The following is a 23,876-nucleotide window of genomic DNA, read 5'->3' on the forward strand; positions in this document are numbered from 1 at the left end:
AGGCCAGATCTCCAGTAAACACAACATAACCCCCATATTTGTCCGCTAGCTAGCCGAATAAAAGAAGTGAACTGCCAGCCGTTAGCGTGAATGCACTAGATGGCCAGCTCGACGAGCGTGCAGCAATGCTGATGCTCTCTGCCAAGGACGGTACCAGAACGTTGAATCTAAATATGAGGTATTCCTGTCGTTCTAACGTGAGCGCCATAGGACCTTTACGGGGAACAAGGCCACATCCTGCCATGATCTGGGAAAGAACTAGAGAGAAGCAGAAACCTTGTTCTGCAGCGACATTGGAGAATATAGACGATCGGATTCGATCCGCGCGTCTTTTAGGATCAGGGTTAGGGTTATTAATGGTAGCTGATGAAATCAATTATAGGAAGGGTGTCGACACATGAGCGTGTGGCAACTGGAGCACTCAACATGCTAAGAATTCTTCGTGGAGGTATGAACCTGAGCATCACCTGGCTAATTATTCTTGACGTGGCTCCAACTTATCGTGCTTCGGGCGGCTGACAAAAGGAGAGGTAAAGTATCCATATAAACTGCAGGAACCTCCCAGTATCTTGTATTTTCCATCCCGACTATCATATTCTAGCTGTATGATTAGTTGGTTCTCCGGCGAAACATAGGATGAGGAGAAAGAAAGAGTATGCGAATAGGTACAGTCATCGGGTATAAGGATCCGGCATATTACCGTATGGTGTATCCCTGGCGGAGAACGGAAGTATCCAGATACCTAGAGATCCAGGTGGTTTTGGTGCTCGCATTTGCGGCCACATTCTCGGATTTCCGTCGATACCTTGCTATGTGAGTATTTCATAAATGATTCAAACTCGAGTCAAGGACTGCAGTCGAAGAAATTCGCCTGCGATTTCAGCTCAACAGACCGACATAATTAGCGACACGGATATATCCACTTACAAATCTAATTGTAAAATTAAAATTGTTGCAAGACCAAGGATAGACCGGGTACCCTTTATGATCGTGCCCGAATGCAACTAAACACCCGAGAAGACCCCTGTCCCCTGTTTCGGAGACGATGTTGGAAATATCGCAGGAAGTAAAAGCAGAGTTGCTGTTATCAGTTCCTACATAGTATCTGATCATTTATCCGCGGTTCTCTGCATACATACCTCGTTCCAGATAAGAATGAAAGACAAGAGAAGGACAGAGCCTGAGCTTAATAGCTAAATCACAGATGGTGCAGAGGTGGTGTTGGTTTCATGATTGTTTCAACGATTTCAAGGTACCCGCACTGCCGCTCTATGTAGTAAGACAGCCAAGCGGAACAATGAATGATGCGTATTCTAGAAGTCAACCAAGACAGTATGGTAGAATATTATGACTTGCCCGATTGCCAAAGCTCCATAGTCCATATCCAAGAATTATCTATAACAAGTCTCTTTGCTTCCAGCCTTCCAGATACTGATCTAAGCCACTTACTTTGTAGCCATCGACTAAAATAAGAAGCGCCCAGTTATCATAGACAAGGGGAGATAAAAGGGGCGGGCTGACACTGTGGCTGAATTATGGCCCCAGATATTTATGGATCTAGGGACCCGGCAATGCAACATCCCCAAATCAGTCTTTCAGGTTTTCAGCCCTTGTCATGTTGGCTGTCGACTAGGAAAGCTTCGCTTCCGAATTGCTCTATCCATTTGATAAGTGTATGCAGCATGATATGTATGTTCGCCCGGTTGTCTTTATTGTAAATTATGGAATGGAACTGCTCGCTGCCTGGTGATTTGGCATGGTTCATTAATTATACACATTCATGCAGGATTCATATATTCATATCCGATCTAAATATCAAGGGTAATTACAATTACTCCGTACCGCGATCCAATGCCATAGGGATTAACCCTAATAACTATGTCCCTGACCTTAATGTCGGCGCCCTGTAACGTAATCTGTGGAACTTTCTGTATTGATCAGGGTCAGATTTCCAGTACATAATGCACGGGTCAGTTGACCAGCTCGTTTAACGATTTTGCGCGGGTGAACAGGTCATTGGTGTTAGTACGATATCACATCTACTAAGTCGGAATGGGGCGAGCTCGTAAGTGAAAATAGGAAAGCCGCTGTGTCTGAGTGGGCGGATGTGTTTCAATACTAAGGTACATATAGCCCGGCCAAATGGTTTGAGTGGTTCAAGATGATTGAGTTCTCCGCGTCAGGGTAGTTCCTTTCACGTACTGAGGAGCTGCATGGAGCATCGATTCTGACCAGGCATTCTAATATTGCCAGACCAGAAATCTTTTAACTCTATTAGCATTGGAGCCACATGGGAGAGCTTGATAAGCTGGATTCCGGATTACTGCACACAAGTGGCCTGAATAATGACTCGCAGCTCGAATCCATTGTCTTTCTGGTGTTCCTCCTGATGCTGTACAGCGCGGTGGAGAACCTACATTAGGATGTAGCTTGTTTAGCTTGTTGATCGACAGTCACTCTCTATCCTGTGGCGTCGGCTGACCCTGCAATTATCAACGGTCATCTATCGGAAACAATCTTGGAATTCTACCGAATGATATGAGTTGACAGCATCAGTAGCGGTTTCAAGTCCTCTCAGTTGCAACGAGCCGGGTAGTTAACCCAGAATAGTAGACTAAATATTCCCAGCGTAGTATTCTGACACAACTCTGCATCCCTTTACCTCTTCCTCCGCTTCCATTTTGGGAAAAGAACTCATGCCCCAATTAATCTAACTCTCAGCCAGATGTTAGTTGGCAAACTATAAGATCTAGCTCCTCAATCCGAGTGGCTGCAGGATAAATATTTTTTCAAAATAGATTCTATCAATGCAACCATAGTCTTGTTAGAGAAGCTAGTTATGCTAAACTGACTATAAATCGAACTGTTCCCTACTTTAATCGGTTATCATTATCCAACAATCATATAGCACCCCTCTGCTCACCTATTTACTTTGGCCGTATACTCAATTCGGTTCCTCATAATGAAGTTCTCTACAGCTGTCGGATCTCTCCTCCTATCCAGCGTTGCGCTGGCTGCTCCTCTATCTGAAGAGAACCTTGCTCGACGTGAATCCAACCGCGTCGCACGCCGTGCTCGTTCTCACAAGCAGACTCACACCAACCAACGCATTGACACTATTGACGCCATCAAGGATTTGGAAGTCGCGAGTGCCGCAAGCAGTGCTGAGGTTTATTCCAGCAACTGGGCTGGTGCTGTTCTGATCGGCTCTGGATACACTTCTGTTACCGGATCTTTTGTTGTTCCCTCTGTTTCTGTACCAAGTGGTGGTGACAGCACACAGCAATACTGCGCTGCTGCATGGGTTGGTATTGATGGCGACACCTGTGGTACCGCAATCTTGCAAACCGGTGTCAACATTTGTATTCAGAACGGCCAGATCACCAACACTGCTTGGTATGAGTGGTTCCCTGCTGCACAGGAGTACTGGGACAGCGGAATTACCATCAACACTGGCGACACTGTGACTGCTACTGTGACCGCCGATGGTCTGACCGGTGGCACTGCCACCGTCACCAACGAGTCTAACGGCCAGTCCGTCTCGTACACTTTCTCTGGCGTGAGTGCCAGTCTTTGTGAGACCAATGCTGAGTGGATCATGGAGGATCTCTCAGGCGGCGGTGGTCTCCTTAACTTCGCCGACTTTGGCAGCGACTTCACCATCTCTGGTGCTACTGCTATCTCCAATGGCAACACCGTTGACACCACTGGTGCTACCATCATGGATATTTCGCAGAACAACCAAATTCTCACTTCTACTACTGCTTCTGGTAGCAATGTTGTTATTTCTTACCAATAAATGCGTCACGGTTTGCACATGGGATATAAATACTTTCGATGGTTACGCTCGGGTTGAAAAGATCGGTGCCTTGAACACATCAGATAGAAAATGCAAGTGTGATTGTATATAGATTATCCATATTTCTATTTTAATGTTAGACTAATGTGAAATGTACGATACCTTTTCCAAACCAACATACGGTAGTAAGCCGTCAATGTAGCATACCAACAGTAAGGCTTACATACTTCATAAAAATCAGACCCAGGGCTCGTCAAGTGCAAGGTCGGATTGGAGCTATAACCTGATTACCTAGGTGTACGCATGATTGTGACATGCGCAGATAGAAAGTTACTACAACCTGGATTCGTCATTACAGTGATCTCTGAACTTCACTTTTTGTGAAGAAACACGAAGCAAGCGACGCCAACGCATGAAGTTATTATAGCTTTTGGGGAGACCCGAGTCAGTACAGTGGGCAGCATTGTTGCAAGAAATGTCTGAATAAGTCGATCGTACGTACCGAAGGTAAAGTTCATATAGTAATACCCCACGACTTGCACAAGAGTACCCGAGAGAAGAGGTCCCGTTAGCAAGCCTATATTCCAGCTCAAATTGGTTAGCGAGTAGGCTCGAGAATACCCTCCGTTAGGACCAAATATGCCTGGCTCTTCCGTTTGAATCTCTCTGATGACACCTGCAACCTCACGTTCAGTTCCTACATGTATAAAGAGCGATCGATCTGGAAACTCACTTGTCATCTCAATGATACCAGTCCCAATAGTAAAGCTCCTCGCAAATCCAAGGGCTAACAATATGGACGAGTAGATGATTTGGCCCTTCTGACCGGAACCAATGAAAGAGAGGCCATCTTTTCCAGGGGTCCCGAGAAGCCACAGAAGTAAACCTGTCAACAAGTACCCCACGCCTGTTGGCACTTTTGTTCCATATTTATCCTTTAGCCAGCCCGTAAATGTTCCTAGAGCCAGCTGAGGAAGTTGAATTAGAAAGAACATGGAACTTGTCTGAGTTGTGTTCCAGCCAAAATCTCGTATGACATGTAGAGGCAGCGTAGTATCGAGGCTGGTTACGACCAGAGAACTCGTCATATGGCATGCCATAGCAGTTAGGGCACGAGGATGGGAGAGGACGATTCGGTAAAAATTTGATGTCCCATTGTCTTGTTGGAGCGCATCTTTTTGAGAAGATGGATCTTGTAGTTCCCCAGGATTTGAGATCGGTGGTTGAAGAAGAGGAGTAGTCTCATGAAGCGAATTAGTGGAATCTTCTCCTGCCCCAGCTGCCTCCACATCTACATTCTCTGCTAAGGACCGCTCATTAATTCCGTTTGTAGCGGATCTGGGTTTTCCAGTGGTTGCATGTTTCTGGTCTTTCGGGCTCTCAATAATCACCAATCGCATTGCCATGTCAATAATCAAGACGGCTATTGCAGTACACCATGTCGGCCAGTAGCCTACAAGTCGCAATAACCATCCGGAAACCATGGGTCCGACGAGCAACCCAGAATTGTATATCACTGAGATAGCTCCCAAAGTTTTAGCAGCATTTTCTGTTCCAACCGTGTCGGCGAGAGTTGCTAGACCGATGATCCATGCTGCATTTCCTCCGATGGCGAGGATTATCCGACCTGTAATGAGAATCGCAACTATGAACAATCGTCAGTTAATCGAATGGGTTGTAGATGGAGCATCTAGCGGAACGAGCTGCAATATACCAGAAGGGGCGGCTGCTACAATGACTGTACCCACGAGTTCGCATGACAAGGACACAAGCAAAGCCCCCTTTCGGGATGATATTTTATCTGCTGTATGGCCTGTAATGGGCCCGGCAATGACACACACAAGGGCATGAACGGAAAGCACGAGCGAAATCACGTATTGAGCTTTGGCCGGATCAACGTTGAGGTTCTCTTCTAACATGTAATCGAGAATTGGTACGATGAAACTGAAGAGGAAATTCTCTGGTTGTTAATCAGCCTCTATCAATTTCACTTCTGTATATTCAATCTCTCCGATTGTGCAAACCTGTAAATAGAGCGGTTGCGATACACGCAATGATGAGATGGGTCGACGAACGCCATCTGTACCCAATTGGATATCTGCCTTCAGCGGCTATCGCCATGGTTCATCCAGTTTTCTTCCCCTTTCGTTCTCAATCTTTGAAGGAGGATAATATGCGAACCGGGGAGGAAACGAGTACAAGGGAGCAACTCAAGAGCAAAGAGTTGTTGGAAGAATCCATGAAGAATGGGCGGGGTAATAACAGCTACCTGAAAGGAAATCCAATCAATCCATTGTAAAGTCCGCAATTATTCATCCAGCTAATGTACCCAAGGGGAGCTAAACTCGATTTACGATAGAGCTATGCGCAAGCATGGTTAGCTCTTGATAGCTTATGGTGAGGAGGGAGGCGGTGAGTTGAACTTGAGCAATTAGGATTGAGGATCAGAAATAATTCGGAATGATGTTCATGCAGCTTAATCTTTAGCATCCAGATGGGTTTGATCGAGGATATTGGTGGGTCGTACCGGTAGCCATTGATGGGAACGAGGATGTCCGCTCCAAATCATGGTATCTATGATCGTGCTTCGAGTTCGTTGTTTATGCACTTCGTCGTCAAAACTTTGCTCGCTCATTAGCCATGTTATTTGTACAACTTTGACATCGGCTAACGATATTTGAGATTCACTCACATTGGGATCAGCAGCTTTCTCAAAATCAAGACATGCCTTGCATCTACGCGCCGCAACGCCCTTTTTGCATGCATATTATACTCATATCGGTGGAAATGAAATCGATAGTTGGATCAGATCGAAGATATTTTGAATGGCAGGCAGCTCCATTGACGCACAGTCAGCTCGGCAAGACATACGCGTGACAAGGCGGAAGAATGCATCATTCTATGGTTTGCTCGCTATTTAAATAGAATAGGAAGTAGTTTACTCAACAGGTGCAAGGCATTCTATGACAGTCGATAATATAGTTGGACAATCGATTATATGTTGTTGGACGACTCTTCGTTAACTATACCCTCTTGTTCCCAGCATTGTCGGCATAGACATCATCCATACATGACTATCAATCTTATTTTCTGGTGCAGAAAAAAATGAATGTATATCAGGGATAGCCCTAATTCATCATACCTTACTTTCAAATTGTTGTCGGCAAACATCCCGAACAGAAATTCATCTGGAGAGTTATCCCCCGTTCAAACCCCACTCAAGCTGCCCCGTCCTGCCCCCGGAGTATCATCCTCCGCCATATTTTGAGCCGATTCGCGCAAGAATGTCTAGCCATGATATACTAGTAGTTTAATACTGCTGATTTGATGACAATATCATGTTATGGGACTCCTAAAAGCGCAACCCACAAACGACTCACAGCATTTAAGGATCCGTCAGCCCTGCTCTAATATCACGGATCGATCCGTTTAAATAGAAGGTTTTATCTTCGATTTGTTTCTTTTTTGCTAGAGATAATTCTTTTTTCTAGCAGGTACATATCCAAGAACCAAATATTTTACACCTGAAAGATGACACTTCCATCATCGTGTGACGTGCTGGTAGCAGGAAGCGGCAATGCCGGATTCACCGCAGCAGTGGCTGCTAAACAAGCCGGCGCAAAACAAGTTATCCTGATTGAGAAGGCTCCCGAGGAGTGGGCAGGTGGAAATTCATTTTTCACGGCTGGAGCTTATCGTACTGCTCACAATGGTGCTGCTGATCTGCTACCACTTGTCAACAACGTGGACGAAGCTACCTCCAAAAGGATTGATATGGAGCCATACACCGCACAGGATTTTGCGAATGACATGCAACGCATATGTCAGGGACGTTCCGATCCTACTCTTAGCAAGGTTCTTGTGGAGGAATCGTTTCCAGCTATCCAGTGGTTGAAGCAGAATGGGATTCGGTTCCAGCTTTCTTTCAATCGCCAGGCGTACGAAGTGGGTGGTCGATTGAAATTTTGGGGCGGATTAGCACTAAAGACCGAAGATGGCGGGAAAGGACTTATTGAAGACCATAAAGCTAATGCTCGTCGACATGGTGTCAAGACTTACTACTCTACGGCGTTGGAGCAGCTATTGACTACCCCAGATACTGGCGCTGTTGAAGGAGTGATCGTGAGGCATCAAGGCAAAACGGCGACGATCAAAGCTGGCGCAATTGTGCTCGCTGCCGGTGGATTTGAGAGCAATCCCCGTATGCGCACTCAGTATTTGGGCCCAGGTTGGGACTTGGCTAAAGTGCGCGGAACCCCTTATAACACGGGAGATGCGTTAGAAATTGCCATACGAGATGCCAAGGCGAAGCAGGTCGGAAATTGGTCTGGTTGCCATTCCGTAGCCTGGGATGCAAATGCTCCGGCACATGAAGGTGATAGAATTGCTTCCAACGAGTTCACAAAGTCCGGTTACCCGCTTGGTCTGATGTTCAATAATAACGGAAAACGATTTGTGGACGAGGGAGTCGATTTGAGAAACTATACTTATGCGAAGTTCGGTCGTGCAATTCTTTCCCAACCTAATCAGAGCGCTTTTCAGATCTGGGACCAGCGGGCAATTCCTTTACTTCGATCCGAGGAGTATCGTCCAGAGCGTGTAAAACAAATCATTGCGAATTCCATTCCGGAGTTGGCTGATAGACTTGTTGAACTAGGGCTCGAAAACAGAAAAGCATTCGTCGATAATATCAACGCTTACAACGAAGCAGTTTATGCTTTTCAAAAGGAAAATCCCGGGAAAAAGTGGGATCCTTCCATTCGTGATGGAGTATCAACCCAATCCAAGGCGATACAGTTGCCCTTGGCAAAGAGTAATTGGGCGCTGCCATTAGACAAAGGTCCTTTTATGGCTGTCCATGTCACATGTGGAATTACTTTTACGTTCGGTGGACTTGCTGTTGACCCGAATACTGCGCAGGTCATTTCATCAGTGACGGACAGAGGGGTTGAGAGCCTGTACTGTTGTGGCGAGATGCTTGGTGGTCTGTTCTATGACAACTATCCTGGAGGTAGTGGCCTAACAGCTGGTGCTGTGTTTGGTAGACGAGCTGGTATGGCTGCAGCTGAAAACGCAAAAAAAGGCGGTCATAGCAGACCTAGACTTTAGGGATCGAAGGATACCAGGGCAAATGGTAGAAACTTCGCAGTTTCTTCCTTGGAAGAGGTCTTAACGTACACACCCTGTTATACAGTAACACAATCCTCCAAATGTTTTTGATTTCCCACTACAACTCAATGTGTATATACAGTGTAGCTAAGGTATAAAATGTGGATGTTCCTGAGCCAGATTCTAATCGAAGAAGCAATGGACAGGAATAAAATTGAGGTATGAGATATGTGCAAGGGCAGACAAGTCATGCTCGGGGCTTTTCAAACACGGATATGAAGTCTCCTATATAAAAAGGATAAGTCAGTCATAATCTCACCAGTTATAAAGAAAGTAGAGCATTTCAGCTTACGTGCAATCTGCCAATGCTCCGCAGAAAAGTTCAGAATAGCCCAGAGAGCCTCGACTTCCTTTTCCAACGGTAAAGATGACGGGTAAGAAGAGGGTAGTCGATCAAATCGACCATGTTCCCGCATTTGTAGCAAAATAACATATGTCATATGAACGAAATAAGGAAATGTCTCTCGGAATATTCCCTCAGGTCCAGCGGTGTGTGCCATAGTGAAACCAGGATTCTTGAATAAATGATCGTCAAAGAAATCCGAAAGTATACGGAGCATAGTCTCAATCGCTTTTGAGGATTCAAGTTTGTCATGCTCGGGAAAGTGGAAAGAGTTGCTCATCTTGAGTCGACTATTATGAAGATGAACGAAAGCACTGGATATCTTGTTCAATATATGATATGCTCTATTGATGACATAGCTCAACTCACTTTAATCCGATTGCAATGGCTTCACAACATGCTCCCATACCCAAACTAAGTAAAATAGTCAGAAACCTCAAAAGTCCCCGATCAACCGCTTGAAACTGTGAGCGGCCTATCGGGGTTATCAACCCCGGATCCCGCACGACTTTCAACACTAAGTCTAGCCAAACAGCAGCTCTAGCTTGAAGATGGTAGGCAAAATAATGCGGATCAACTTCCAAGTGTGACTTTCCAGATTGTAGATCAAGTTCGAGACGGGCATTGTTCATGATTTCGGACTCGCTGATATTGAGTGGTTTGATGTCATATCCATTTTCAAGACTAATCATCCTGAAAATAATTTAGAATGAGAAAGAGTACGTGACGAAAACACCGGCTTACCTTTCATGGATCTTCAAGCCCCACCACAACTTCAAGACATCCTGTTGTCGCATTGACTCTGATCCAAAAGGCGGAAAATTCAAGCAGTCATGTGCGCCTCCAAGCTCCCTAATTTGAGCCATGCTTGAACATACAGTCATAGTCAGGAACGAAGAGTTGAGCATTGCATGTCCATACTCATATATAGAAAGGAATAGACCTGCTTTGATGATGGTTGTCGTAGCTTCCTCAATAGTAGCCGGCTCCCAGAATAGTCGCTTGACCGTCTTATACATAGACTCGCGCAACGGGTCCGGTTCATCATTGTGATTTTTACCCGTCAATGGCCTCATAAGCATGCACATACTAAGAAGTAACAATATAGATCCTCGAGACGTCTGGAGTATCTCGTCTTCACGTAGGTTATGGAACGTATCTTGATTAACGATGGGCACCCACCTCGGACAAGATGCTAGAAAGGCAGTCGCTAAGTGGTTTATTAATTGTCGGTGGTTGGTGATAATGGTAGATAACCGAGACATATAGGCAGGGCCTAAAACTCTCTGGGCATCAATCAAGTCACTGGCTAGAGTTTCTTCATTTGATGGCCTGTAAATATAGCTGATTGACTCCGCCTGCGTGACATTGGTCTTGGCTGTGGGCAGTGCCGCAGCTCGATAATGGCATTTGAACAGTAACCTATGGCTCAATTAAGTCAGCACGTACGGATAATATACCCACGAGGAACATCGATACAGAGCTACGGTGCGTAAGACGATGCCGAAACTATCGGCTTGGACTCATACCGTTCACATTGACCGCAAATGGGGTACTTCTTATCGCACTTCTTCTTGCGCTCGCTGCATTTCGAGCATGCGGAGTGGGCCAGCATGCTTAGCGGATATAATGTGCGAAGGCTACTTTTGATTATTCGCGTACGAAACAGTCGTATGGACGCGGAATGGGAAGTGGGAAGAACCAGGGTTGGGCAGTCAGTTCGAACTGTCCGCAAGATTGCTTAGTCAGAAGGCCACTCCGACCCTGGTCATTTTAGCCCGATCCGATCCATGTAAGTGCCCCACTTTGCAGTCTCTGATCGGTCAGGATTCAAGCCACAGACCCATATATGCGGGGAACCTTATTTACAGTCAGCCAATAGAAATTCATATCTGAGTAAACGTCCACGCTAACCCGAAATGGAGTATCGATTCAATACTCAAACAAGCACAGTCACAGCCCCTTGTCCTTTTCTTTCTCTTCAGTTAATGAATCAAGCTGGAATGTCAAGGTCTAATTATCCTGGTAATTGGTCTACCCAACAGGCACATAAAGCAATCCACCTGCCGATCGAAATATCGCTGTCTCGTTACCTTTTCCTCATCGCTCGTCAAAGATTCTACAAGCTCTACGTTTGCCATGCTTCTCCAACCTCATATCCCTGAACTTCCCAAATACACAAGTCTGGAAGGTAGAACTGTTCTTGTTACAGGCGGTACCAATGGTCTAGGCTACGAAAGCGCTCGTCAATTTCTTACTTTCAAAGCGCCCCGTCTCATAATCACGGCTCGCAATGCAGCTAGAGGAGTCGAGTCCGTGCAAGCTCTTCGCGCAGATCCTGATGTTATCAAGGGAAACCCCAATGCGATCATTGATATGTTCCCTCTAGATCTTGATGATTACAAATCTGTAACCAAATTCTGTGACAAAGTCAAAAGCGAGGCACCTGATTTGGATGTGCTGGTATGCAATGCTGGAATCTCCCAAATGGACTTTAAGATGAGTGCTAGTGGGCATGAACAAATTATGCAGGGTTCGTAAGTACCTATCATTTATGCTCTCGAGCCCCACTAACTTATGCCTTAAATAGTCAACTGCTATAGCAATTTCCTCGTGGCATTAGAATTACTGCCTGTTCTTCGAGCCACTGCAGCGAAGAAAGGACAACCATCCCATCTTACGTTCGTTGGTTCCGCCATGCAAACAGTACACTCCTTTGCCTCGAATCCTATCCCTCCATCGGAGAATGTGCTCGATTTTCTTGACAATGCCAAAAATGCAAGCAAGCTGAAGCGATACAATGATAGCAAACTAGCCGTGAATGCCTTCGTTCGTTATATCGCAACAAAGGTGTCCAGCTCCGAAGTTATTATAAATGATTTCTGCCCAGGTGCCGTGCCGACCAATCTTGAACACAATACACCCTGGTTGATCAAGAAGATTGTTACTGTACTCAAGAGAACAGTCGGCAGATCAATCCAGGAAGGGGGTCGAACGGTTGTCTATGCATCGATTCTTGCCGGGACAGAGAGCCATGGGAAATTTCTGCAACACAATAAAGTTGTTCCGTAAGTAGTTAGTCCCCGACTGTTATTTCCATTCAATGCGGAGTATGACCATCGGAATCTCTAATATCCGTCTGTTAAAATTGGGGTGACTTCACCTGACTGACTTGTTACATCTTCATCAATCGCAGTGGACCGCCATATCTCGATGAAGATGCCGGTAAAGAATTCACTCAAAGGTTATGGACCGATTTGCTTGCCGAGCTAAAGACCGTGGATCCCCAAATCACAACCTGGATGTAGTTTGTTCAGGAGTTGGGTAGACCGGCCATTTCATGATACGGACTTCTCGGATTTTAACTACTCATATCAGGACTTTGTAAAGCCAGCCTTGATTGGAAATTAAGATCTTTGCTTGCAGGATATTTTAACGTTATGTTTACACATTCCAGCTTGTTGCAGGGTAACGTTGAGTCGTTCAACTCCGATTATTTCGACGTGGTCCAGTATTTGATTTACGATTATTTACTGCAAAGTAACCTTGGAATCGTCCTGTATTAAGTATTAAACCATACTCTAATTTTGATACGTATTTGGACCACGGTGACCTTGCCCACCCAACGTTAAACGCAAGCCCTTTTTTAACTATAGTCAAGGGGACCAATATACTGGTAGTAACAGAGGATCAGAATCGGTGAACATGGGCGAATGTAAAAAATGGAAAATATGCATTTTGTCATAAGGCCGCTATAGGCAACGGTAACCACCGCCTATATTTACATTGGTGACTAGGTAGAAATAGATGTCTTCATTCTGGGCACAAACGCTCCTCTCATTAGTCATTAGGAGATGTAAAAGGACGGAAACCCTTCTCATGCAATGAGAAATATAAAACTCAGCGGCGAATCAATTACTCAACGAGTCCTCTCACGATCGGGGAGAGGACTTCCTGCCGTGTCTGATAGCTATATGGTGTCTAGTAGTGAAATGGAAGCAGCACCGAAGAAGATGCAACTATTACGAGGAAGTCAAGATCCAGATCTACAAGGCCATAGCCCACGCTGAGAGCTTGTATCAAGAGATTGATTACCGGCCTTGGCAACAGGCGATTATGCCATTTAAAATAGTCGAAAATAACGTGAATGAATAATGTGATAAACAATTCGATAACTTCTATTATTGCCTAGACCTACATCAGCCGATAAAGTCAACAGGGAAGCGCTTCTCCTCCTTCAGAATAGTTTATACCTATACTCATCTTTCCTCAAAGACACCATGCAAATATGGAGTTTCCTGCCTCCTATGTCCAACTTCCCCATACAACACACACGCACACCGCCATCCTCCTCCACGGCCGTGGGAGCAATGGTCCTGAATTTGCTGAGGAGCTTTTTTCTTCCATGACATCAAAGAATAAAAAACTTCCCGCTTCCCTTTTGACATGGCGTTGGGTTTTCCCGACCTCGCGCGACCGCCTGTCAACACGCTTCCAGGATTCTTAGAAGTACATTCCTGGTTAGACGTATACTCACTTTCTGATATCCAAAGACGCCACGAATTACAAGTTGAAGGGCTAAGGGAGTCCGTTTCCTATATTCTCCATATCCTTGAAGAGGAGATAAAATTGTTCAACGGAAAAACTAGTCAGGTTTATCTTGGGGAAATCAGTCAAGGCATGGCGACGGCCTTGTGGACTCTCCTTTGTGGAAAGGGAAGAATAAACCAACCTCTTGGCGGCGTGTTTTCATTTTGCGGCTGGCTGCCTTTCGCTCACAACATGGAAAAGGTGATACAACAATCGGGTGCTGCATCTAATGGCTCTGGCAAAACCAAGTTGATATGTGACTTTGTATTGAGACAATTGGACCCCCACCCACATCTGAGACAGCGGACAGCGAAGGTGAATCATTACCACTTTAGCAACACCTGCGTTATTAGGGTACGGGTCTGATGATGCCTGGATGCCCGTGGGGTCGGGGAGGCAAGCATTGCAGCTTATCAAGGGGCTTACGGATAACGTTGAGTGGAAAGAGTATACTGGGGCAGAACGGGATGGATATTGGATAAGGAGCCGGAGGGCTTTGATGCAGTCATTGACTTTGTGGAAAGAGGACAGTCCAGGTCTGTATCCAGCAACTAACCCTGGTAGCTTTAAAGGAAAGCCGTACGCAGATGATGGGGTTTATTTTGTGGTCTCTTCAACTTCCGATATTTGCCTGTACGCTTTTTGATAACTGAATCACATGGTCTAAAGTTTAACAGAGATAATGGGAATATGAAACCAGAAGGTACACAAAGTATTTGAGATGCACCTAGAAAGTTTTGGATAGAGATAGAAAGCCTTCAACTCAGTCTAGCGTTTTCTCATTTCATTGGTAGTATAGCAGAAACATGCTCACCGGCTAAGTCATTTCGAGCTACGTTAATATATCGGGTTGAGTAAGGCTCAGCGGAAGATGTGTCCTGTTCTCCAACCAAATGGCCGTATGTGATGGCTGAAGAGAAATTCCGTGGTATAATTTTGAGTTATTTTTGATGGTCTCAAGCTATGTCCACGTCGAAGTACTGCCTGCCTAGCTCCTCTGTCTCTAATGTCAGACTCGCCGTCAAGAGCGACGTCAAGAAGCCAAGGCCACCGAATCCGGTTAAAATATACCATATAATTTGCATAGAATCTCTGTAGACATTCCGAACTGCATAAAGCTCCTCTGTGGAAAGATCGTGCATATGTCTCAAAGAAGGTATAAAACCTATGGCCTCACTAGGGTTGTTGAGAACTGCCATGGTCTCCGGCAAACTAAAACCAAGGCTGGCAATACCCTGGCCAAAAGTGCTACTAAATGCGGTTGACCCTATGGCAAGCCCAACAAGTGCACCGAATAAGCGAAATGATACCAAGAGTCCGACTGCAAGCCCCTGATCTTCTGTCGTTGGTGCACTGGCTTGCATAGGGATAGGAAGCACGGTGAAAAGAGCACCAATTCCAATTCCAGCAATAGCTTGGAAACTGGCTTTGAGTGCTAAAGATGATTGAGCATTCCATATAGCAAGGAGACCAGTCCCAACAGTAAGCATCAACCAGCCCAACCAAATTTCCCATCGGTAGTGACGCACATACTCAACGACCCAAGCAGCTAGGCCACTGAATGCTGTCACCGTAATCAGAAGTGGTAGCATCGAAACGGCCGATTGGAGTGGTGCTGCCAGAAAGACAGATTCAAAGTATAGAGGCATATAAAACAACATAGTGTACAAGACCATTCCGTGTATGAAACTTCCAATCAAGGTAACCTGGGCGGTGTGAGAGCGGAAAATGCGATATGGAAAGACGGGCTGAGTTGGTCGAGCTTCGTAGGTGACAAAAACAGCAAGAATGGCAATCCCAATAACCAGAGGCACGATTGTTCTCCATGATGACCATGGATACATTGCACCACCCCAACTGAGAGGAAGTGCGAAAATTGTGATTCCAATGGCAAACAGCACCAATCCAATCCAGTCCAGACTTTCCAGACGCGACATAATGGACTTCTCAATGGGTTTGAGATGCAGGAAAAAGACTGCAAGTGGTGCTGATATCCCGATTATTGGCAGGTTGATCCATCCGATCCAGCGCCACGTAACATACTCGCTGAAGACAGCACCAAGGATAGGACCTATAGCACTTCCAACAGCCATGGGCACAGACATGAGACCAAGATAAAGTGGACGCTCTTTCAAGGTTGTGATGTCCGCAATGATGATTTCATTAAGCACGTCTAGTCCGCCACCTCCAAGACCTTGTATCACACGCCCGAAAATGAGGATTGGCATGGAATGGGAGACAGCAAAGATGGTTGAGCCGATAGTGAAGAGAATGAAGCCAGTATATAAAGCTATATTGCGACCAAGGACGTCCGAGACACTGGTATAGATGGGCTGCACGATAACCACGGCAAGCATGAAGGAGATGCTGGCCCAGAATGCGGTTAGCGACGTGCCATTCAGGTCGCTAGTAATGATCTGGATGGACGAAATATTAGTCATATTTCTTGTCTGTGCATGGGGTCGGAATCAAGTAGACTTACAGGAATTGCGACTGACAGAGCAGTTGCATCCAGTGATACAATCAGAATAACCAGCATCAATGAGGTAAGGGCCAAATAGAACGAGGGCTTCTTTCCGGTTTTCTCTGCTGGTGTTGGCTCAGAATTGCCGGCCACCACATTCGTATGCAAACCCTGTTTGCCTTTCTCGAGAGATTCGTCACAAACAATGCCCTGAGGCTCAATTTGCTGTATATCATCCGTTGTGCCTCGGACTAGTGGAGACATTGTTGCTATAATTGACGCTTTGAGGAAGTAATATGAGCGGCGAGTGCCGATTAAGAAAGCTGAAATACTATAATACGTTGTTTCTATCCTGCAAATTCATTTCTACAATTTGTCGGTGGTTCTCCTTAAATATAATTCTCGATATCAACGTCACTACGACTTTCAAATGCTACATTCAACTAAACCTGCTTATAATCCAATGGTAAGCTCTCAAATGTTCCTCAATAATTTTCCTCTTATTAGTAATTACAAATCAAAGCAGAACAATACCGGACAACACGATGCTTCTCAGAGTAATCTAATCTATCATGAATCAGCAGTGTATCCACCCCGAACTCCGTACTCCGAACGTGATATACATTGACCCGAACTGGTAAAATGCTTCATGGGTATTAGAAAAATATCTCAATCTTGACAGACCAATTGGCAATTGCGTCGATAGCTATAAAGGCCGTCACTGTTTGGGCTTTATGTGATTCATAGCTGTGGATGTCAGACATATTCCTTGCAAACACGCGCGAGCAGATTAGCTTACCATTAATGATTGATCTCAGTGTGCTCTTTTTTTGAGGCACATCCTTGAGAGTCTCGGCATCGCTCTGGAAAGACACAGCAGAGCTTTTGACTGGTCTCTTCGTTGGGTTGACGATGGGTCTTGGTCTCTGATAGACCTCAGGTACGGAGCGGAAGTTAGGGAATCCGTTAGGCATGACGAAGATATATTGTACTAGAGCTAATATAAATTTAAGTGCTGATTTTGATTGTGATCCAGTGCTGACAAGAGGGGTATTGAGTCGAAAGATGCTGCGTTATCTGTAGAAGTTGTCCTGAATAGTGACGTCCTAGACTACGGTGCAAATCTACGAGACTTTATACCCGCGCATATCGTCTAACCCTCTAGGTTCATTTCACCTTGCAACAATAATGATGAATCGAATGAATCACAATTCCGAGCTCTCGGACTTGTTGGCCGATGGGGAGAAATAGAAGTATATACCCATTTAGCCAATTATCTAGCTTGAAATTACGGTGTGGGCCACACTCCGAGCGCCGAATTCTACCCCGACCTCCGGCGTCAATAAATTCTGAAGCCTTTTTTTCACCCCGACTTCCTCGTTCACATAGCTTCAACTCCGTGAAGCACCATGTCATCTCTTCGTCGGAATGGCCTGCTTAGCTCGTGCGAGCCATGCAGGAGATCTAAACTCAAATGTGATCACTCAATTCCTTGTGGTCGGTGTCGGCGTAGAAAGAGACCGACTCAATGTGTATATCATCCTGCACCAATGACCAGAATTTTATCATCAGAAGTCGAAGATCCTCCTAGGAACAATACCAGGATCTCATCCAGCAGAACTCCGGCTCCGACTTATCGTTCGCTGAGTCAGTCATGGTCAAGTAAATCATCGTCCCACCAGAATAGAGATCACGGGCATCATGTTTCTGAAGGGCCTCTACGGGAGCGGTTCATTGCCAACTGGATGAAGAAGACCGTATCATCCCCCGGTGCTGGAGTACTTGGTCCGACTAGCTATTCAGCGGTCTATGACGAGGGTGAAGAAGTGATCAAATCGCCTACAGTCACTACATCATTCCGTGACTTTTCAAAATCATTGAGACGTAACCAAATGTTGGTCGATGATACAGAAATTCAAGTAGGTGCGGAGCTTTTACTCTTCCTGTACGAGGATTTTACACTCTATGAGCGCATGTCAATATCCAAGTTCAACCATTGTGAAGGATACATTTTCGCGCCTGCTGTTCTTCGACTCCTCTTTGCTTCGGTCAGACAAATGTTAAACAACGCTATCAGAGATGAATCTGATCCACTCTCCGATCTTCTTGAGTTATCCAAAAAGATATTTGAGAACTGCTCAAAGACCATCCGTGTCGACGCGCATATGACACCACAGGATTACTTTATTTCCATGCCTGATAGATGGGAGGTCATTGGCGTAATATTTTCGATCATTGGCTCGAGCTCATTTCTTCTTCCGGCTTCTGACATGATGAATCTACATCCAAATTCGGCGAATGTAGACCGCCAAAGTCTGGCACTGGTGAGCATCTCTGCAGGAGAAAAGTGTCTCAAATTTTGTGATAATGCCGGCGTGATGTCTGAGCCGCTCTCTTGGGCTTTACTTGCGCATGCTGCGCTACTTACCTACGTGTACGGCGATCACGGTGAGCAAATTCTGCCATTCATACTTCTAGCCTTTCAACTTATCTATGCGCCTTATATTCATGTCACACTTTATTACTAGGTACTAACTCGGAAGATTCTTTAGACTACCAACCTTGGAAAGTTCTAGGCAACCTTTCCACGCTAGTTTACTCTCTTGGCTTCCATCAAAGAGAGAATAGTGAGATGCTACCGTTCTTCCACATCGAACATCGCAAACGACTCTTGCTTGGAGCATACTTAGTCGATAAAGAATTGGCGACGTTTCTTGGACGTCCGCCAAGGATTAGCTGGCGACATATTGATGTCGATCTTCCTCTTGACATTACGTATAACGAACTCCTTGCCGAGCCCGAAATCAGAGATGCTGCAATTGCACGGTTGGATCAGGATGGATGGAACACACAGGGTATAGTGTCGCGGATCACATTCGCTCGTGCAATGTACAAAATGGGCCGAGTCAGGGAGCTTGTGCTTGAATTGTCTCTGAATTCCCGCCACGAGGATTTAGACAGAAAAATTCTAGAAACCACAAACTTGGCGGCAGAGATTCGTAGCAAATTGCCACCACGCCTTAACAGTTCTCAGTTCCTTGATGGTGTGACTATAGGAGAGTCGGAGTCGAACCTGATGGCACGTATATTTCACTTGGAGTGTCTGTACAACGAGTTGATTATGCAGAGAATTCTTGTGAAGAGAACTGGCCATGAATCTCTCGGATTACGGAGTATTGCCCATGAGATGTTAAACAATCTGCTTGTTCTCAATGGAAACCGTGCTCCTGATGGAAGAGACAACAATACAGTGGCTTGGAATGTAGGTCCTACTCCCTCTCACATAAGTCCCCTTTTGTATTTCCGCCAGTACAGTACATGGGTACTAATTCATTGGGCCATAGACATCTTTCTATGGACTTCCTTCCGCAGGGGTTCTAGCAATCGAACTCCTTCGTCAATCTCAAAGCCCTCATCCTGATCCAAGTTTTCCTCGCTCTGAAGTTATTCAGAATCTGAGTAGATTTGTCGGAGACCTGGAATTCGCCATTCAACGAGAAGCCGGCAACTACGAAATTTGTCAACATGCCCGGAAACTAATTCGTAGTATTCTAGATCGTGTTCTCGCAGTACCTCCAGCATCACTGAATCCCGCAAGTGCAGAGATGAGCCCCATGCCTATTGAATGGCTGGGCAGTGATGATATCTGGTTGAACCAGGATCCGGAGTTCATGAGGTGGATAAATAACTTTGATTGGAATCAAGAACCATCTATTGGCGTATAAGATGTTATCGGGTTGTGGTCCACTTGAGTTCATGTTCATGAGATATCAACATATGACGTTTTTGTTATCTGTTGGGAATATCACCTCACATCACATATCACCTTTGCCAGCTATTTACATCCATACTAGATCATCTAGTATGCGCGCAGCTTTTTGGTCTAGTTGGTCAAAAGCCCAACATTATCTGTATCTGCCAATTATATACTCAGGGAGTTATGGCTTTTCGAATTTCGAAACTATAGATCCCGGCCAAGGAGAGATTTGACTGATTGGACATTGCACTTTTCAATTCATCACTTCTAAAGAAGTTCACTGCTATTCTCAAATAGCTACAATATCGGATCTTAAAAGCTGCATACCCAAAGTATCCGCATCATGATAGCTGTGAGATTTCATCTGTTGTATAGCGATTGATATGACGACGACTCTATTCACCTTTCAGGGTTGGCTATTGAAGAAAGGCTGTTCGTATCAACGAACTATCGCCCTAGAATCTAAAATGTCGCCCTTAGAACCTCTCCACAAACTTACTTACGCTGGCTGGCAAGATGACCAGTATGCACCCTCAGCGACGCATTTCAATCCGGAATCGCAAACCGTGGAACCTGTATAACCTTGGCCACCGCACTGTTTTGTTTGATCAGAATCATGTCCCAAATATTTGTTTTAAATACACATCTTCATCGCAGTCATTAAAAGTACAATCTGAAACACCAGACAAATGTAATGACACGAAAATCAAAAAGTATATCATAAAGTTTGGAGGAAATAGGATATCTATACCTGTCCCCACTCAGGAACTGGAGTTCCAGTAGGAGTGGCAGTTGAGGTTCCGGTAGCAGTTCCGGAGAAAGAAGGCGTAGGCGCCACAGGCGTCAAGGTTTGGGTAACAGAGTAAGATCCGGAGCAGACTTCACCATCCTTGAGTATTGTTTCCACTTCCTGGGCGTAGGTGCAACCGTTGTTGACATTCGAGTCAGAGAAACCAGCGGACCATAGCATAACACCACCGAATGAGGAGTTACCCTCAGTGGCACTGACTATAGTAGCAAGTTGGTTAGGAGTAGCGTAGTAGATTGATCCGGTGTCGGCACCGTTGGCGGCGAGAGGAGCAGCTGGAACACCAATGAAGAGTTCTGCGGATGAAGAGTTTGAGGTAGAAATGAAACTGTCCCACTGAGCATAATTGAATGCTGCGTCGCCGTTGATTCCCAAAGCGCAGGGGTGAGTGTAATTGTTGTTATTATAGAATTGGATGAAGAGCATGTCGAATTCGGAATCCTGGATCATGGTACCCATGTTAGGTTCGGGGATGGGACATTGAGGAGCACCAGAGATGTAGTATTTGTTGTTTTTGTCACTGGCAAAGTTGGAACGCAATTTGGAGATCAGGTATGGATAGTACTGGCTACCAGAAGCATTTTCGATATCAAAATCCCAGCCGTTGACGACAGCGTTACCAAACGGACGAGAAACGGAGGTAGAAGAAGGGTTACCGTAGGCATCCCAGAGATATTGGCCGATAGATTCGGCCTCAGAGACAGAGGTGAGTGAGTAACCACCAGCTCCACCTCCGAGAGACAAAAAGACGTTAATGCCTTTGTTCTGGCAAGTGGTGATGGCCGAGGCAACGGCATCACACGACTGTGAAGTACCAGAGGTAGCCAAAACAGAGCAGGTTTGACCAAATGAACCTCCGGGAACAGTAACGCCGTTACCAAATTGGTACAAGAAAGCTAGGACGATGATGTCGATACCTTCGCTGCCGGTACAGTAAGCAGCGAGATCAGGGTTTTCGATAATCCCACCACCGTTCTGGCCCCAGTAAACAACATTTTGACCAGTTGAAGTCTGGCGCTTGGGGATGCTTATTGGTCCGGCTAGGACAGAGCTGGCCAAAAGGCCAAGGCTGGAAAGCACACGGAAGGAATTCATCTTGTATATAGATGATGAAATGAAGGCTTGGCTTCAAGGTATATTTAAATATGCGCAGTTGGAAGGTAAATTTTGTAAAAGGATTGTGAGTATGTACAGGTCGACTGCTAGAAGTCGGTAAGGAAAGGACTAGGAAAATCCGTCGAGGATCTCCTGAAAGATTCAAGGAATGTGAGGGTGTGCTGTGAGAGCCTGGCTCGATGGAGAGGAAGAAAAAGGCAGAAAAATTGAAGAAGACAAGGACGAAGTCATTTTAAATACCCTGGCGGATCTGGATATAACGATTGTAATGCTACATATCTTCGTGTGTGAACGTCGTTCTTGAAGTGGATCAATGCAGTGTCGATAGAGTTGGGGAATGCAACCAAACACATGATACAGTAGCTAGCTTTGAGGTTAGTTCTCGTGAGGTTGTAACTGCCAATCGACTACGCGTACCGGGATAAGTACAGGGACGTAGGTATTTAAGAAAGTCAGTCATCAAGTGATTGTGACAGTATCCATTTGCTTAAACTAAAAGGGTGACCCGCTGGGCTCGGTAAAAAAAGCAAGCAGGAGCGAGTATCATGATGATTACACCTAAATTCGCTCACTCGAACCGATAAGCAATCTTCAGGGTCTGCAAAGACAAGATGCAACGTTTCCTTTGCTAGCGTGCGGTCCAGGTACAAGGTGTATTAAGCTTATAGAGTGGTACTTATCTACCTGTAGCTAAAGTATGGTGGGTAGAAGAATAAATTGGCATGGGGTTAGACGCACTAGCTATTGATAATTGTAAATGCCAGATGATCTGCCCTCCTATCAAGTATCAGGACGTCTATGTGACTACAGTATGTAGAGTACTGCGGCTATATGTAGGTATCGAGGAAGCCGTTCATACTACCTTAGGAATGTTTCCCGCTAATTTATATGGCATCTAGAGCTCCGTCTAGGTAGACCATGAGTTAATTCCATACGCTGCCGCTCGCGAAGGGGTTGGAATGTTCACGTTTCTCTATAATATAACGGCAAGGGGGCAGTATGTGGCACCAGTTGACCTACATTTTCTTAGCGTCTCGATAGTTATATATTCGAATAGTCTCAATCTTCACAGAGATTCGCCATGTGGATACATGGCTTTGAAGCATATACTTACTGTGTGGTTACACCCGAAGGTGCAGTAGACCTCGTGAGCTTCGTGATAAATAGACTGGATCAGTGTACGTAGTACTATTATGGAATGTCTACCCATACGAATCCGAGGCGCTAAACAACGTGCCACTGCACGAATTCTTATTTCCGCTTGTACCTGGATTCCCATGAGCGAATACACTGGATTTGGGGAGGCTGCTGACACACGGTACGGGCTCCTCCGTGCTTGTACGTACTCATAGAATTGAGGGACTTGTTAATTAATGAAGGAGGGGCTCGATCTTATTATCTCAAGTACAAACTAACCAGTTGATGTTGCAGACCAACAGACTTCAAACACAGGATGACCTGGCCGGGCTGATTGGCCTGCATTAGCGGGTGCTTTAATGTTGATTTATTATATTGGGTGGTAGTACATACTACGCTCGCAGCGTGTGGTCGCGGGCTTGGCGGCACGGGTATAGCGTGTGGCATAACCAGCAATATCGGTATCTAACTGGACCGGGAGGGAGATTAAATTGATTAGATACCTCGTTGAAAGGACTACAAAATCAATCACAAATGCTAAGTATGTTATACACGAGATAAGAACAAATATCGTTTAGGTATCTATGTAATAATGCCTGCGATCTATATATCGTCTATTTCTCTCACTTGACCAGGTCCAGCTCATGTGAATGAATATCTCTGACCCCCCCACCCCCCCAAGAGTCATCCGAC

The 23,876-nt window shown here is 45.4% G+C and overlaps 8 protein-coding genes across 8 annotated transcripts; 4 read left to right on the forward strand and 4 right to left on the reverse strand.

Moving 5' to 3' along the window:
• Positions 1-2,962: 2,962 nt before the first annotated feature.
• TSTA_010250 (aspergillopepsin-2 precursor, putative) lies at positions 2,963-3,799 on the forward strand (the record flags this gene model as incomplete). Its single annotated transcript, XM_002483096.1, has 2 exons — positions 2,963-3,559; positions 3,581-3,799. The coding sequence occupies 2 exons, from the start codon at positions 2,963-2,965 to the stop codon at positions 3,797-3,799; spliced, it is 816 nt and encodes a 271-aa protein (XP_002483141.1).
• A 287-nt stretch (positions 3,800-4,086) lies between these two features.
• On the reverse strand, positions 4,087-5,920 carry TSTA_010260 (MFS transporter, putative; the record flags this gene model as incomplete). The annotated part of the gene is made up of 5 exons (XM_002483097.1): positions 4,087-4,139; positions 4,302-4,475; positions 4,533-5,444; positions 5,514-5,759; positions 5,824-5,920. The coding sequence occupies 5 exons, from the start codon at positions 5,918-5,920 to the stop codon at positions 4,087-4,089; spliced, it is 1,482 nt and encodes a 493-aa protein (XP_002483142.1).
• Positions 5,921-7,330: 1,410 nt separating this feature from the next.
• On the forward strand, positions 7,331-8,908 carry TSTA_010270 (uncharacterized protein; the record flags this gene model as incomplete). Its single annotated transcript, XM_002483098.1, has 2 exons — positions 7,331-8,000; positions 8,028-8,908. The coding sequence occupies 2 exons, from the start codon at positions 7,331-7,333 to the stop codon at positions 8,906-8,908; spliced, it is 1,551 nt and encodes a 516-aa protein (XP_002483143.1).
• Positions 8,909-9,155: 247 nt separating this feature from the next.
• Positions 9,156-10,399, reverse strand: TSTA_010280 (uncharacterized protein; the record flags this gene model as incomplete). Its single annotated transcript, XM_002483099.1, has 4 exons — positions 9,156-9,193; positions 9,261-9,601; positions 9,681-10,004; positions 10,056-10,399. 4 exons carry the CDS (start codon positions 10,397-10,399, stop codon positions 9,156-9,158), a joined length of 1,047 nt encoding a protein of 348 aa, XP_002483144.1.
• Positions 10,400-11,450: 1,051 nt separating this feature from the next.
• TSTA_010290 (carbonyl reductase, putative) lies at positions 11,451-12,619 on the forward strand (the record flags this gene model as incomplete). Its single annotated transcript, XM_002483100.1, has 3 exons — positions 11,451-11,844; positions 11,902-12,379; positions 12,508-12,619. 3 exons carry the CDS (start codon positions 11,451-11,453, stop codon positions 12,617-12,619), a joined length of 984 nt encoding a protein of 327 aa, XP_002483145.1.
• Positions 12,620-14,506: 1,887 nt separating this feature from the next.
• On the reverse strand, positions 14,507-16,724 carry TSTA_010300 (efflux pump antibiotic resistance protein, putative). The gene is made up of 2 exons (XM_002483101.1): positions 16,384-16,724; positions 14,507-16,318 (listed from the first exon to the last, which is right to left on the reverse strand). Exons 1-2 carry the CDS (start codon positions 16,627-16,629, stop codon positions 14,858-14,860), a joined length of 1,707 nt encoding a protein of 568 aa, XP_002483146.1. The 5' UTR covers positions 16,630-16,724; the 3' UTR covers positions 14,507-14,857.
• Positions 16,725-17,793: 1,069 nt separating this feature from the next.
• TSTA_010310 (C6 transcription factor, putative) lies at positions 17,794-20,230 on the forward strand (the record flags this gene model as incomplete). Its single annotated transcript, XM_002483102.1, has 4 exons — positions 17,794-17,897; positions 17,924-18,813; positions 18,918-19,627; positions 19,710-20,230. 4 exons carry the CDS (start codon positions 17,794-17,796, stop codon positions 20,088-20,090), a joined length of 2,085 nt encoding a protein of 694 aa, XP_002483147.1. The 3' UTR covers positions 20,091-20,230.
• A 130-nt stretch (positions 20,231-20,360) lies between these two features.
• On the reverse strand, positions 20,361-22,227 carry TSTA_010320 (chitinase 3 precursor, putative). Its single transcript, XM_002483103.1, has 2 exons — positions 20,874-22,227; positions 20,361-20,717 (listed from the first exon to the last, which is right to left on the reverse strand). The coding sequence occupies exons 1-2, from the start codon at positions 22,023-22,025 to the stop codon at positions 20,622-20,624; spliced, it is 1,248 nt and encodes a 415-aa protein (XP_002483148.1). The 5' UTR covers positions 22,026-22,227; the 3' UTR covers positions 20,361-20,621.
• Between the last annotated feature and the right edge of the window lie 1,649 nt (positions 22,228-23,876).

Source organism: Talaromyces stipitatus, genomic scaffold (genome assembly GCF_000003125.1).
Source record: "Talaromyces stipitatus ATCC 10500 scf_1105507295549 genomic scaffold, whole genome shotgun sequence".
Taxonomy (NCBI): Eukaryota; Fungi; Ascomycota; class Eurotiomycetes; order Eurotiales; family Trichocomaceae; genus Talaromyces; species Talaromyces stipitatus.